The 16,085-nt window shown below is 35.8% G+C and overlaps 1 protein-coding gene across 1 annotated transcript; it reads left to right on the top strand.

The window, feature by feature from the left end:
* The first annotated feature begins 1,867 nt into the window (after positions 1-1,867).
* LOC133309755 (uncharacterized) lies at positions 1,868-15,895 on the top strand. Its single transcript, XM_061510559.1, has 12 exons — positions 1,868-2,136; positions 2,209-2,337; positions 2,685-2,879; positions 4,044-4,091; positions 4,168-4,296; positions 9,479-9,603; positions 10,363-10,473; positions 11,938-12,046; positions 12,268-12,386; positions 13,113-13,266; positions 15,215-15,359; positions 15,588-15,895. Exons 1-12 carry the CDS (start codon positions 2,020-2,022, stop codon positions 15,650-15,652), a joined length of 1,446 nt encoding a protein of 481 aa, XP_061366543.1. The 5' UTR covers positions 1,868-2,019; the 3' UTR covers positions 15,653-15,895.
* The last annotated feature ends 190 nt before the right edge of the window (positions 15,896-16,085 follow it).

The raw sequence follows: 16,085 nt of genomic DNA, 5'->3' as shown, positions 1-16,085 counted from the left end.
TATGACCCAAACCTGTCTTCTGATTGCAATTTCCTCCCTTGGCTTGACTTCAGTATAGTTAATCTGTGTCTGAAGCGTAATTGAAGATGATTTTTTTGTTTCCTGACGGATTGTTCATGAAAGGTTGAGTTATTGGGCACAAAAATACTTACAGTCAAATTCAGTGATATATTAATAAACAGAGGACCAACCTAGGATGGAACGTAGTTGCCAATAATATTGCTACAATTCACCTTCGAATATAGTACTTCACATCTTTGTATAGTTTTCATTTTACAGTGGGTGTCATTTTATTTTAGCAAGTTTATATTCTGAATTTGCAGTCTACTTGTGATGCGAAGAAATGTATTCCGTGCATGGTAGTTAAAATTTTGATTTGTCGTTATATTTTTATATATATTTTTATTGAAATGTTTTATCAATATTTCAAGTGTTTTTACATTTTTATAATTTTTTTACATTTTACAATTTTTTATAGTATCCGTTTTATATAAAATCTCGTTTTCATATAAAATCTCGTTTTTATGTAAAATCGTCATATTTTCAGGTGCAATCGTTGAACTGTAATCTATAAGTATTTTCCTACATTTGCTTATATTTGATTCTTGCTTTTGGCATTTATATCTTAAATAGCCTTTAAGAATAATAAATATATGGATAAAATCATTTTTAAGTAATTTCTTTTAGATGTAGATTATATATACAGTCTTTTTTTTTCCTTTAATCTCGTATCACTCCTTTCTCATTGTCAGATAAAATCAAATTAATTATCGGTTCTTATTTTTTGTCATTTTATAATTGTTGTGTTGTAAGAGATTGTAAAGGAGTTGTAAAATCTTTCTCACTAACTTTTGGGAATGGATTTTTTCACGTTAGTTAATATGATTATATTATGCGGGAGAACTATTTATGGATAAATTAATAATGATGATTTTGTTTTTTTTTATTTTAATATTTTTCTCTCTCATTTTTATCACCGTTTGCCCATAAATAATTAGGATATACTCTTATATAATTTGATCATATTAACTAATATATGAGCGGATATATTTTCCTAATTCTTTTTTTTTTTTTTTACAAATGAGCAGTTATTAATTTGCAGAATGAATGAGCGCAACCAAATGGATTTTTTTTCATTGGATTACTACTTGAATACAAATATTTCAAGAGCTGAGTTATATTTATAAATTAAATTATTTACAAATTCTTTCAACCAAATTTTAATTATTGATTTTTGTCAATTTAATGAATATAATTTATTGAGTCATACTTATTAATTAATTATTAATTCTTAATAAATTATAACCGTTAGATTAGCAGAAATTAATAATTAAGATTTAATTGTAAGAGTTTATAAATAATTTAATTTGTAAATATAATCCTTCCCGTGTTTTAATTATTTGCATTTTAAAACATGTTTAAATACACTCTATACATGTACAAAAAAAAATAAAAATATTTACAAAAAAAAAAAAAAATAAAAATAAAAATACACTCTATACTGTACACTTGATGACAGTGTTTCGAGCTTCCTGTTGAAAGAACCAACGAAATACATTAAAAATAATAATAATAAGGGTTTGCAAACAATGCAATCAGCATGGGAGAGGGGATGCACAGTTTTTGTAATATCAATGTCCCGTGTAGTTCCCTTTTATAAAAATAAAATAAAATAAAAATCACAAAAAACGGACTAATCCACCTTTATTTTGTGGTTAACCATTTAAAAGGAAAAAAAAGAAAAGAAAAAGAAAAAGAAAAAAGAGACTAAAGAAACAAAATGTTGTTCCAAAAAAGGGAGGACAAAGAAAAGAGACAACTTATCCAAAAATCCTAAACGAGGGACGTTCCTCGTATGAGTATCCTTTACATTGTCGCTTCTGAATCTGAGAAACCAGTCTTGTAACCAAAGTACAGAGTTACTTAACAGTGAGAGAGAGAGTGTGTGTGTGTTATATGCTGGTCTCTGAGCCCACACTTTGAGAACATAAGCTCATATCATATGCGACATTCTGGGCCATGTTGCCTCCAATCGATTTCAACGATGTGAAACAGAAGCTCTCCTCTCAGTTACGCCCTTGGCAACGCTCCTTCCAGTTCTGGGTTCGAGCCGTTGATATTTACACTGGATACAAGGTCTCTCTCTCAATCTCTGTTTTTAATTATGCATGGTTTGGCTTTAACTGCCGAATTGCCATTCATTCGCAGGTTTTTCAACTGAGAGTTAATTTCGAGAAAGATGTGCATAAGCGGGAAGCAATGTGGGAAACTCAGCACGAACTTGCTGCCGATAAGATTTTCTCCATGTGCACCGACCTTGGAGGTTTCTTCCTCAAGGTATTTCAACTTTTTTATTATTATTTTTGTTTCATTCATCAAATTTGTATTTTCCTTGTCCCCAATGTTTCTTTTGTCGTTTTAGAATTTTATGTCAAACCCCCAAACTCCAATTTTACCTTTTGGCTCTATTGGTTTACATATTCACTTGTTTTACTTTGTTCTTGAGAAAATTATAGACTCTGCGACTTTGAAGTTTTTGAGGACTTTTTGTGATTTGTGTTTTGTTTGTTTGATTTTTTTTTTTTCCTTTCCTTGCCGCTCATTTTACTGATGATTTTTTTTTATTTCTGTTGTTATTGTATTGCTCATCTTACATGTTTGATGTTATATAAAATATAAAACAGATTGCCCAAATTATAGGGAAGCCTGACTTGGCCCCGGCTGCATGGGTGAGAAGGCTTGTTACGCTATGTGATCAGGCTCCTGCAACCCCATTTCACACCGTGAAACTAGTGCTGGAGAATGAGCTGGGACTTGGTATTGATGATGTGTTCGAGAGGTTCGATATGCAACCCCTTGGTTCTGCTTCAATTGCTCAGGTTCAAGTGAAACTTCTCACATGCTATCCTATTACTGCCCTGAATAATGATCATTTTTTGAATTGCAGAAATTGATCAATATTGTTTTTCCCTCAAGAATTCATGTTTATGCATGCTTGCACTGATATGTTAGGACACTAGTTATGGATAACAAGAGTTTGTTTGGGGGGGGGGGGGTGTTGGATCAGCTGCTGGCAGCTGCAATTGGAGGGTCTATGCTCAGCTACACATAGTGGTTGGGGGTACCTGCAAGGCCACTCAAATGTCCAAGTTAGTGTGTAACAAAGGTGGTTAGTTGTTTAGGTTGGAAGGAGAAACACCTGAAAATAAGTGAGGTCACCGCTATTTATAAGGGGCAATGGTGACACCTTTGTGGATAGGTGGTACCTTGGGAGGGGTGTACACTGTGCTGTCTCCCATGATTTGTAGTGATTTATCTGAGATTTTGTTACAGTATCAGAAGATAACACGTGTCCATGTTGTTGTAGGAGAATATTCTAGATGGGAATCCTTTGTTGTGTAGTGGATTGCTTGGCTTGGGTGATGATTGATTGGCTGAAGGGATGCCAGGTTTACCTAGTGCTCTTTGTGAAAGTTGGGTAGATTATCATATAATCATTGATGCCGTGGATGGTGCATATGCGACGGTTTTTAGATAGTTCTATATATTTGTAATTAAGTGCATTAAGGTGACTCTTGAAGTTAGAGTGGGTTTAGTAAGCATCCACTGTGTTGTCCATCAGTTTGCATTTCCTTTAAGCACATAAGTTATGTTAATTAAGGGTGACTTATGGATTATGTCTGGGAAACTAAACAAGTCCTGCCATTTATCCTATTTATAAACAAATTTTTTTTTCTCTTCTTTCTATTTATTATTTAAACTTCTATTTAGTTATGCCAATGCAATTCAGTTTGGTTGGTGGCAGAATAATATTGAAGTGTAAAAACCTCTTTGGAATTGTAGCACTGTAAATCCTTTTTTTTAATAGAAGTAGCACTGTAAAAAGTTTTGCATTGCTTTGCGGAGTTCATACTTATGTTCATATCACATTTAAATCCTCAGAAGGGTAATTATTCAGTAAAACAAGTATATTTCATAAAAATCGTAAATTCTTATGAAGATTTAATACCATGTAACTGACATATGTCTTGTGCTTGTATTAGGTTCATAAAGCAAGACTGAGAGGTGATAAAAGTGATGTTGTTGTCAAGGTAAATGAACCTGATAAGCCTTATGGATTCATGACACCAGTAAACATCTGATTCTGATTTCTTTTGCATATAATAGGTTCAACATCCTGGAGTTCAGGATCTGATGATGACGGATATCCATAACTTGCAAGCTTTTGCTTTGTACATGCAAAAGACTGATATCAAGTTTGATCTATATTCTGTGACAAAGGAAATGGAAAAACAGGTGGACATTAATTTTTTGCTAGATTTCTTTAATTTTATTATTCTACATGGGTCATTTGATTCCGACCTTTTACTTCCCGTTTTGTTGGTTTACTGATTTGTAGCTTCCTAATCAAAGTAGGAATACAATACTGGATTTATTTTTCAATTACAGATTTACGTACAAGTTCCTATTAAGAACAAAGTATACTGTGTACCTTCATCAAGGGGGCGTTTGGTTGAGGAAATTTTTTGGAACAGTAGGGAAATGTAATAGATAGAGAAATGATTAGAAAGATAGATAAAGTGAGATAGGTAGAAAAATGTAAAAAAAAGTTGTTTGGTGGGGAAAAACTTTACTGGGAAAATTAGGTAACTTTATGAAATCAACAGTGCATTAAAAGCCAGATAACCGGTTTTCCGAAAAATCCCATCTTCAAATTGGGTTTCTAAACAGTGCGGATATCTATGTTTCTACTTGAATATAAAATAATATATTGTATATTGATCTGTGTCAGAGAGTTACAATATATAGAGACCCTAATGGGCTTAAGTGAAAGGCCCAAACCTAATCCTAATACAGTCAGAATACAGTCAGAATATTTACGGATAAGACGGAATCCAATCATATCTAATCATATCATATCTAATATTCTAACACTCCCACTCAAGTTGGTGCGTATATATTATGAGCACCAAGCTTGTTACAAATGTATTCAACCCGAGGACCTCTAAGAGCTTTAGTGAAAACATCCGCTAGTTGATTAGAGGAGTTGACGAAAGCAGTCTTGATTTCTCCTGACTGAATCTTTTCTCGAATGAAGTGACAATCAATCTCTATATGTTTGGTCCTCTCATGAAAGACAGGATTAGAGGATATATGTAGCGCAGCTTGATTATCACAGATGAGTGTCATGGGTTGTTTCTGTTCACAAAGATGAAGCTCCTGAATCAACTGCTTTAACCAGACTAACTCACAGGTAGCATTTGCCATTGCACGATACTCAGCTTCTGCACTAGATCGAGCAACAAGAGGTTGTTTCTTGCTCTTCCACGAAATTAAGTTTCCTCCAAAGAAGACACAATAGCCAGAAGTAGAGCGCCTGTCCGAGGGTGATCCTGCCCAATCAGCATCTGAATAACCACAAATTTCTGTATTTCCCTGATCTGAATACAACAAACCTTTTCCTGGTGCTCCTTTGATGTATCGGAGGATCCTCACAGCAGCATCCCAATGTGAATCACAAGGGGAATCAAGAAACTGACTAGCCGTACTAACAGCGAAAGAAATATCTGGCCTAGTCACAGTAAGATAGTCGAGCTTCCCAATTAGCCTCCGATAACGTCCAGGATCAGATAACGGCTCCCCCTGTCCGGGCAATAACTTGACATTAGGATCCATAGGTGTATCAACTGGTTTACTCCCCAACATACCAGTTTCTTCTAGGATATCCAAGGCATATTTCCTTTGACAGATAGAAATGCCCTGTCTGGATTGCGCCACCTCAATTCCCAAGAAGTAACGCAGCTTCCCAAGGTCCTTTGTTTGAAATGTACTAAACAAATGCTGTTTTAACTGACGAATTCCGTCTTGATCACTTCCGGTGAGAATGATGTCGTCAACATAGACTAACAAATAGATACACTTATCAGGAGATGTAATCCTATAAAACACAGAATGGTTAACTTTACTGCGGATTAAGCCAAACGCCTGAACAGCAGAACTGAAGCGACTGAACCATGCTCGAGGAGACTGCTTGAGACCATATAAGGATTTCCGAAGACGACACACCTTTCCAGACTCCCCCTGAGCAACAAAACCAGGTGGTTGCTCCATGTAAACTTCTTCTTGTAAATCACCATGAAGAAAGGCATTTTTGATGTCAAGTTGAAGGAGTGGCCAGTGACGAACAACAGCAAGGGCAAGAAAGAGGCGGACTGACGCCATCTTAGCGACCGGAGAAAATGTATCGATATAATCAAGGCCAAAGATTTGAGTAAAACCCTTGGCAACTAAACGTGCCTTGAGACGATCAATATGGCCATCAGGTCCAACTTTCACAGTAAAAACCCAGCGACAACCAACTATAGACTTCTCTGGAGGAGCAGAAACAAGGTCCCAAGTGCAATTGGAATGAAGTGCAGTAATCTCATCAAGCATTGCTTGGCGCCACCCTGGATGGGAAAGTGCTTCACCTGTGGTCTTAGGAATAGAAATAGAAGAAAGACTAGAAACAAAGGTGAAATGAGGTGAAGAAAGACGGTCATAACTCAAAAAGGTATAAAGAGGATAAGGGTTACGAGTAGTACGTGTACCTTTTCTTTGAGCAATGGGAAGAGTCTCTGATGAAGGATCCGGAGGGGAAGAAGCAACAGCAGTGGGCGATGAGTCAGCAAGAGTCGAGTCGACAGGAGGCACAGTTTTGCGACGCTGATAGGTGAGAAGTGGACGGTCCTCAGGTATAGAAGCAATAGGTTGCTCATCTGGAATAGAAGCACCTGCAGCTGGCAAAGACAAGTCAAGAAAAGGGACAGGAAGTACATGATCAACCTGTGACATCTGAGATGGGATAGAATTAAAGGGTTGTTGATCAAGAAAAGTGACATCAGCGGAAACTAAGTAACGCTTAAGGTCGGGAGAATAACAACGATAACCCTTTTGAAGACGAGAATAACCAAGAAAGATACACTGAAAGGCTTTGGATGTTAACTTATCCTTACCAGGAGTGAGATCATGAACAAAACAAGTACAACCAAAGACATGTGGAGTTAGAGGATAAAGAGGAACATCTGGAAGCAATAGATTATGAGGAATGTCATTGTGGAGCACAGATGAAGGCATGCGATTGATGAGAAAACAAGAGATGAGTACAGCATCTGCCCAGAAGTGAAGGGGAACCTGCATATGAATAAGAAGGGTACAGGCAGTTTCAATGAGATGTCTGTTTTTACGTTCAGCCACCCCATTTTGTTGTGGAGTGTGAGGACAAGTAGTTTGATGTAAAGTACCTTGTGTGGCCAAGAAATTAGAAAAATCAATAGAAACATATTCCTTAGCATTATCACTACGTAGAATACGAATAGAAACACCAAATTGAGTATGGATCTCAGTAGAAAACTTTTTATAAATGGAAAATAACTCAGAACGATTTTTCATTAAATAGGTCCAAGTGCAACGGGAAAAATCATTAATAAAGGTAACGAGATACCGGAAACCTAATACAGACAAGGTACGACTTGGACCCCAGATATCTGAATGAACAAGAGAGAAAGAGGCATCAGCTCGTTTATTGACTCGACTGGCAAAAGAGGAGTGTGTATGCTTCCCTTGTTGACATGACACACAATCTAAAGACTGAAGACCGGACAAAAGAGGAACCATTTTCTGCAACTTTGAAAGACTTGGATGACCAAGGCGACTGTGGATAAGTTGTGGAGATTCTGTGAGAGAGCATGCTACTGAAGGACGAGGCACATCCAGATAATAAAGCCCCCGTGACTCACGACCCACTCCAATCATTTTCCCCGTACCCGGATCCTGCACAGAAACAGAATGGTTAGAGAAAGTAATGGTGCAAGTGAGGGAGTGGATCAACTTACTAATAGAAATTAAGTTATAAGGGATGCCAGGAATGTAATAGACAGATGTCAGGGCCAAGGTAGAGGTCGGACGAGCTTGTCCAATCCCACGAACTGGGGCTTTGGTTCCATCCGCAAGGGTAAAAGACGGTAAATGATCAGAATAAGTAAGAGATGTAAAGAGTTCCTTATTACCACAGAGATGATCGGTAGCACCGGAGTCAAATATCCAAGTGCCAAGTGATGTAGAATGAGAAACACAAGCAACGGGATTACCAGTATAAGGTTGAGACTGAGGAGAAGCCTTCCTGAGAGGGGTTTGGAGTGCAGCATAGTCCGAACCTGAACCAAATGATGCATTGTCTGACAGAGCTATATTTGCAACAATAGAAGGAGAGTTAACCTCCGAGAGATCAGGAGATGCTGCTGCCATTTAAAGATAAAATATAAAAGCCGTAAACGAAGGCAAACGATATCCAATCAAGAAGAACCACGCGTCTAAGGTCAGACCCACAGAGAAACAATCACAGATCCAGAAAGGGGAGGAGAAGGCGAGCTGCTCTGTCCAAGACCGGCCGGAAAAAGCCGCCGGAATAGTGCTCACGCGTCGGCAGAAGGTGGCGCGTAAAGCCCACGCGCAGAGAAGACAGGTGGCGCGTGACGGCGCGTTGGAGATGCGTTGCTGACCGGACCACCACAGACCTGGTCGCCGGGAAGAGAGGGTCCTGATCGCGTGAAGTTTGGTCGGAAAAGTCGCCGGAAAAAGTCTCCGGTTGCCTGAACAGTGATTCTGACGGGGGGCGGTGGTTCCGATGGCCGTCGGAGGTGCTGACGCGTTTGGAAAAATCACTCAGAGGCTGTTTACAGCCCTAGAAGGCTTGCCGGAAGGACGCACGGCAAGAAAGAGGACTCCTAAGCAGTGGGCTTAGGTTTTAAAGCAAAAAAACAGGTTTCTAAGCGGAAGCGAGGGTTCCCAGAACGAAAGAGCTCTGGTACCAACTTGAATATAAAATAATATGTTGTATATTGATCTGTGTCAGAGAGTTACAATATATAGAGACCCTAATGGGCTTAAGTGAAAGGCCCAAACCTAATCCTAATACAGTCAGAATACAATCAGAATATTTACGGATAAGACGGAATCCAATCATATCTAATCATATCTAATCATATCATATCTAATATTCTAACATTTCTCATAAATCCATACAAATTGGATAGATGGGTTTTTGGTGAAAATACGTTGAAACAAACATGGTGTTTCTAAAAGTCATACTTGAGAAACATAGATATCCGCTGAAAAGCTCCCAACCAAACACCACCCAAGTGTAAAATGTATGACTGATGAATTTTGGATGCAATTCATACTATAAACATGTCGTGCGTTAAAATGAATATTATCCAACCGAGTGGTAAGGAAGTTTCCAACGTATCTCACCTTTTGTACCTTATTTGTTTTTTGTGCTTTTGAACAAGTCACATTGTTGTCTTAAATTTTTTTTGTTGAATCATATAGTTTCTTTTCTATGCTTATAGTTTCATTGTCATGTTAATATTGGGGTTCTTCCTGCAATCTACACCATGACTATTTCTGAACTTCTACTTGATAATTTGTGACGTTGTAGATTGGATATGAATTTGACTTCATGAGGGAGGCTAATGCAATGGAAAGGATTAGAAAGTTCTTGTATGAAAATAACAAAAGGACTCCTGTTTTGGTGCCAAGAGTAATACGAGATATGGTTACTAGGTATGTTATGCAGCATCACATGTAATCTGGATTATATAACATTAATGACGGAGTAGAATGCTTAACTTACTATATTATTTTCAGAGAGGAGTGCCCGCTATTTATGTATTCGACTTGAAGTGTGTGGCTGTTTTAGAAATGATTGATGTTCCTCACCAAAAATAAAAAATAAAAAAAATAAATGATTGATGTTTTCTATTTAGCTTCTGTCTCTAAAGTCCAAAATTACATGTTAAATGCCAATTAGTCCTAGCATTACTAATTTCTTTCTGTCATCTCGTGAGTTTTTTTTTGGCAAACTAGTTTTACTAATTGGATAGTTTAGGTAATATTTCAGTTTTTGAACAAAATATTAACTGTAAAGTAATTGAAGAGCTTGAATGGTAGTGCACTGTTAAGTTTGTGCACAAACTTGTTGTCTGGATCTATAATTCTATCCTGTGAATCAAGAATGTCATCATTAACTTTTTTGTTTGCTCTGTTATGAATCAAGCAGACATATACTGATGTGATATGTTATGAAAACCCATTTATTGATCAAAACAAGGTTGAACTGAAAACATTGAAGAAAAAACTATCCAGCATGGCAAAATGTTTTTTTTTTTTGTGTTACACATTCAATCTTTGGTCAAATGACCAAGAAAGTTATAATATTTTTATTTATGCACTTGGTTAAGTTTTTACTCAGATATATTGGTACACATGTATTTCATTTGTGATGACTTTTTTTAGTAATGATGTGCTTCTTTGATTGTACAGAAGGGTCCTAGTCATGGAATATATTGATGGGATTCCAATAATGAAACTTGGTGATGAAATAGCAAAGAGAGGCATAAATCCTCGTGGTAAGGTTGCAGCAGTAGCAAAGCAGTAAGAGCTCTTGGGCTATCCTAAAAGTAGTCCTCTACACCACTCTTTTGTTTTAGTTAATGACTTATACAAGAACCAAATTTTGACTTTTGACATTGGCTTTCAGTTTTCTTGTCTGTTTTGAATCGTCAAAATAAACATATTCATTCATTGTCTTCTTAACCTTCTTTCCTGTAATTTGACTTCCACTTCCTTTCTTCCTAATTCCTATCATTCTCTTATTCTCCTGCCTATCTTTTTTACACATTTTCTCACGACAATATCTTTAATTTCCTTCCCCTATTTGCACAAAGTTAATTTTGTTCTGCAATTAGCCCTGGTCTCCTTCTACCCATCAGCATGTTCATCAGATATGATGTTATGGAAATTGTTTAGTATTTGTAAAGAACAATCTACTCCTATACATGACCTAATTAACCCCATTTTTTCCCTGGGTCTGTAGTCGTGGATGAGTGGGGGATTGAGGGACTGGGGTGACTCTATTGACTATCACTCATTAGTCCATTACTTCTTTGACAACTCTAGCTTTCCTCTCTAAATCCTTATGATATCTGGGGGAGATTTTGCCGCCATGCAAAGATTTTTAACTATAGTTTTGAAATGATGATACCATACAAGATACAATATACTCTCATCTATGCAAGCCTAGTAAAATTCTTGTTGCTACCTAATACCAAGCAAATTGGTGTCTTTTTAATATAAACAAAATAAATTAATGAGAACAAAAGTAAGACTTGGGGAGAGGATAGGATATCCTCCAAAAGGAAAAGACAGGATAAACAAGAATAAAATTTATGTCAGAAATGGCCACTTCCTATAACAAACCATGAGCAGATCGTCATCAAGAAGTCATAATATAATCTTATACCATAATGAGTTGAAGAGAACAAGATTACAAGACACCCTTAAAGATGTGAGCATTCAACTCCAACTAAATGCACCAAAGAATTGAGTAAATTTTACATTGCCACAAATTTGTTATTGCCAAAACCTCTGCAACAAACAAGCAAAACAATTTTCTTTCAACTCCAACTATCGAAAATGGGAATATGATAGAATTTTGGAACTGCTTGACGTTGATTTCCCCCAATGATTGTTTGTTTCATAATCAAATTTTGTATGCTTAATGATTCTTAATTGAATCTATACTTTTAAAATAATTAAGCCATTAATTTTGGTGCAAACCATTGCTAACAAAATTGTTATACTTCTGATGTTGAACCTCAAATCAACATATTGTAAGACTAGGACAAATTTGATAAATCTTGACCCTCATTCAACTTTAAACGGATTTGATCTGAATTTTTGGGGTGATGTCCATGGATTTGAGAATCAGATAACATGGAGGGGATGTTTAAATTTTAATAACAGTAACACCAGCCTTTCCCCAAAGGTTCATAGCATAGATGATTCTTCATACTTATGCATGTAGATTATGCTGTTAACTTTCCTATGAAAGTGCAGGAAAATTCTTCAAAGCTTGACTATAGCATATGGTCAAATGATTCTGAAAAGTGGATTCTTCCACGCAGATCCTCATCCAGGAAATATCCTGATTTGTAAAGGATCAGAGGCAAGTCATCAGCTATATTTCTTTACTGATATCTCCTTAAATGTTATTTTGTCTCTCTATGGATGAGTATCCTACTGTTATTGTAAAGATGTTTTAATCAAGAGTAATTCCATATGGAAATGAGTTGGGGTAGAATATTGAAAATTAGTTTTAGATCCTGATACCTGATATAACTTTTTAACTTTTAACCACCCTAATGTTAGTATCATCCCTCGAGTCAGGTTGCCTTGCTAGACTATGGGCAGGTGAAGGATCTCCCAGAACAGTTGAGGCTTGGTTATGCTAATCTAGTTCTTGCAATGGCTGATGGTGACCCATTAAGAGCTTCAGAGAGCTTTAGGTACTGAAATTTACATTTAAGTCTTATCTATCAAATGCTTCTTCTCTTGTTTGTTGAAAATAAGATCCGAAATAGATGGCTTAGCTGATACCTAGTTACAAACTACACTGGTGGTACTGCTGGGATTAGATAATGCAAACAAGGAATAATTGATGGAGAATATAATGAGTTAGGTTACCAACAGATGTGAGAAATAAGAGGAGAGAAACATAGATAAATAACACGAGAGGGGAGAAAATAAATAGATAAAGGGAATGTTGGAAAAATATGAAAAATCTAAATTACTTAATTCTTCATTACAACATCAATTTGATGGCTTTCTATATTGTCCTCATTATACCCAGACAAAGAAGCCATGACTTGAATCTCAATTTATCTTCACTAAAATTGAAGTTACATACCTTGAATTGATATCAAATCCTGATTGGGTTAAACTGCATAGTAAACCTTAATCACAAAATCTAACACCAATAGTATATGCCTCGTACATGACCCTCCTTTTCCTAAAGTTAAAAATTCGTATTTTAGTGCTAGCGTCACCATAGATATTATAATGTTTCACCAGAATGGTTTACTGCTAAAATTAATTTAGATTATGTGAAATATGGACTTCATTGGAGTATAGTGGACTTTTTAACTTAATAATTTTGAATTGAAGACAATGATTGATCAGTGGTTATGTTCAAACCAAATGATCTAACTACTTCTTTTACTCTTATTTCATAGGGAGCTTGGTATAGACACTTTAAGCAAATGTGAAAATGAGCTACAAGAAATGCTTAAACTGGCACAGACAATGTTTGATACAAAATTGCCTCCTGGGGTGAAAATGCTGCAACCTTTCTCAGAAGAATCTTCAATAAAAAAAATTGCTGTTCAGGTATGCTTTAGAATCCAAATTTCCATTCACCATTTGTTCCCAGAGATCACACATTCTTGATGTGACATGGTATCTACTGGTAAAAATGCTACTTAATGACTTAATCTATATTAGTGTTTTTAATGTGAGAAACAATTTGGTTTTATCAATAAGGGGAGAGAGGTCAGTGTGTAAAATCTGTCAGGTTATTCTGTTGCACATTGAAGTTATAACCCTGAGATTGAGGTGGGGGAGGTGTTAGTTACGGGTAAAAAGAAGTTAATCCCAGGAGGATTAAAGCCAGAAAAAGGGGGGCTTACGTAAATTTGATGTTTTCCAAGGTAATATATTTAGATAGATAGATAGGGATAGGATCAACTTACACCAACATAAGAAAAAGAAGTCTTACATTCAATCTTAGTCGTTGATTAGGAATTAACATCACACATTCTTGATGTGACATGGATATCTACTGGTAAAAATGCTACTCAATGACTTAATCTATATTAGTGTTTTTAATGTGGGAAACAATTTGGTTTTATCAATAAGGGGAGAGGTCAGTGTATGAAATCTGTCAGGTTATTCAGTTGCACATTGAGTTTGTTAACCTGAGATTGAGGTGTGGGAGGTGTTACTTACGGGTAAATAGAAGTTAATTGTCCACCCAAAAAAAAAAAAATATTCAAGTTAATCCCAGGATGATTAAAGTTAAAAAAAAAAAAGAGGAAAATTTGAGGTTTAAGTATATATATATATATATATATATATAGGCTTTAATGTTTCTACAGTGAATGTAGATAACTTATCTACATTCACTCCCAAAATGATGTTGTTTTTGGTTAAAAAATAAAAAAAATATAATGAAAAAGACTATTATAACCCTGAAATAAATTATAATTACAAAAATACTTTGATTTTCGCACCAAAACGACGTCGTTTTGGGCTCAATATAGATAACTTATCTACATTAACTGTAGAAAAGACGAACCCATATATATATATAAACCACTCTCTGTTAAACCTGACTAGCGAGCGTGGGGTGGAGGAAATCCTTGTACGTAGCCTTACCCTTGCATAATTGCAAAGAGACTGTTTCCTGAATTCGAACTCATGACCTTTCAGTCATGAAAGAACAGTTTTACCACTACTCCGGTTCGCCCCGTTATATATATATATATATATATATATATATATATATGAGATAAGATATTATGCCTACTTTTTTTCCATGCCTACTCTATCTACTCATTTCCAACACTTTTAGATCAGAATCTTAAGAGGAGAGAGAAAGAGTGAAGGTTAGTTGATATTATGATCTAATGGTGTTGGAAATGAGTAGGTAGAGTAGGCATGAAAAAAAGTAGACACAAGGTAAGCACAATATCCTATATATATATATATAGGGGTAGGATCAATATATACCGATATAAGTTGTAATTTATTGAGTTATACCCATTGATTAATTACTAAAATTCCCAATAAATTACAGTCATCATATACATATAGATCAACAGTTAAGATTGAATGTAAGACTTCTTACACTATATACACACATACACACATAATACATATATTGAGGGGTAAATAAAAGGGGCAAAAGCCAACTAAATAGGAACAAATCTAGGGAGGCTAGTATCCCTCATAAACTCTAAGAAAATGTCCAAACAGTTAAATATGATATTTTGATTTTATTGATGAGTCTATGTTCCTTTGTACTAATAATGTGGTACTAACTAAAATATGAAAAATTCTAGCCTATTTCTCGTCTGATGTTGGTGGCAAACCTTAATTAGTAGAAGAAAATATGTTGGCATTGAATCAAATTAAATAATGGAGTAAATATTGATGCATACGTAAGTGTGATATTCATAGTTAGTAACGGAATAAGCAGGAAATAACTAGTTAATATTTTATGGTACTACTTTTTCTTCACTAAATTTTCTATTCTTCATGTGCCTGGTTACGGTAGGCTTTTCCAGAAGAACTGTTTTCTGTACTTCGGACAGTGCATCTACTGAGGGGACTTAGCGTTGGACTCGGAATCAATTATTCTTGTGCAGAACAGTGGAGACCCATTGCAGAAGAAGCTTTGTCTCGAGCTGGCAGATTAAAAGGTGGCACTGTAACTCTTACAGGCACTTCAAAATAGATGGCAATAATAAACCTTAAGATTAATTTAGTTTTTGATAATCTCTATTTTCATTTCAAAACGGCATGCCTTACATGTTTTCTAATATTTTCATTCATTTGTCATTTTTGATGTGTCTATTTCATATTAAGATATCTCTCCAACCTAATAAACCAGCTATATCTAATTCTGAGCTCACTTGACGTTTCCACAGGTAAGGATGTTAAGCTCAGAGGTGGCAGACGCGGTTTAGAAAAAAAATTACTTTGGAGAGACTAAAGTTGCAGGTCTTGATCAATCTATCTGCGTTTAGTTTGTTGATTAACTCCTCAATTCTTTGTGTGACACAATGAGGAAAGGTAAATACAAATTATTTCTCTTCAATGAGGTGTATAGGTTTGACAATGATGGGGATCACAATAAGATTTTGTAATGCCTCTCACCAGGTAGATTTTGATATATTTGTTAAGTTGCAAATCTGAGATAGTGAAAAATGAATTGCATAGGAAATTACTCTATGGATACACGATGGCTATATAGCATATACATAGCTGCACTGCCATTACAGCAACTGAAGACTACATTGATTTTCAACCAACTAATGTTTCCGGCATAACGAACTCTAACTAAACGAAACTGAATTATATACATATAACTCGTATGTACAAACACTAAAAACTTAAAAGAATGTTCTGGGATTGTACATGACATG

The sequence above is a fragment of the Gastrolobium bilobum genome, unplaced genomic scaffold (genome assembly GCF_033153095.1).
Source record: "Gastrolobium bilobum isolate Gb01-03AN ecotype WA unplaced genomic scaffold, APGP_CSIRO_Gbil_v1 utg10474, whole genome shotgun sequence".
In the NCBI taxonomy this organism is placed as follows: domain Eukaryota; kingdom Viridiplantae; phylum Streptophyta; class Magnoliopsida; order Fabales; family Fabaceae; genus Gastrolobium; species Gastrolobium bilobum.
This window is presented reverse-complemented; position numbering and strand designations above follow the sequence as displayed.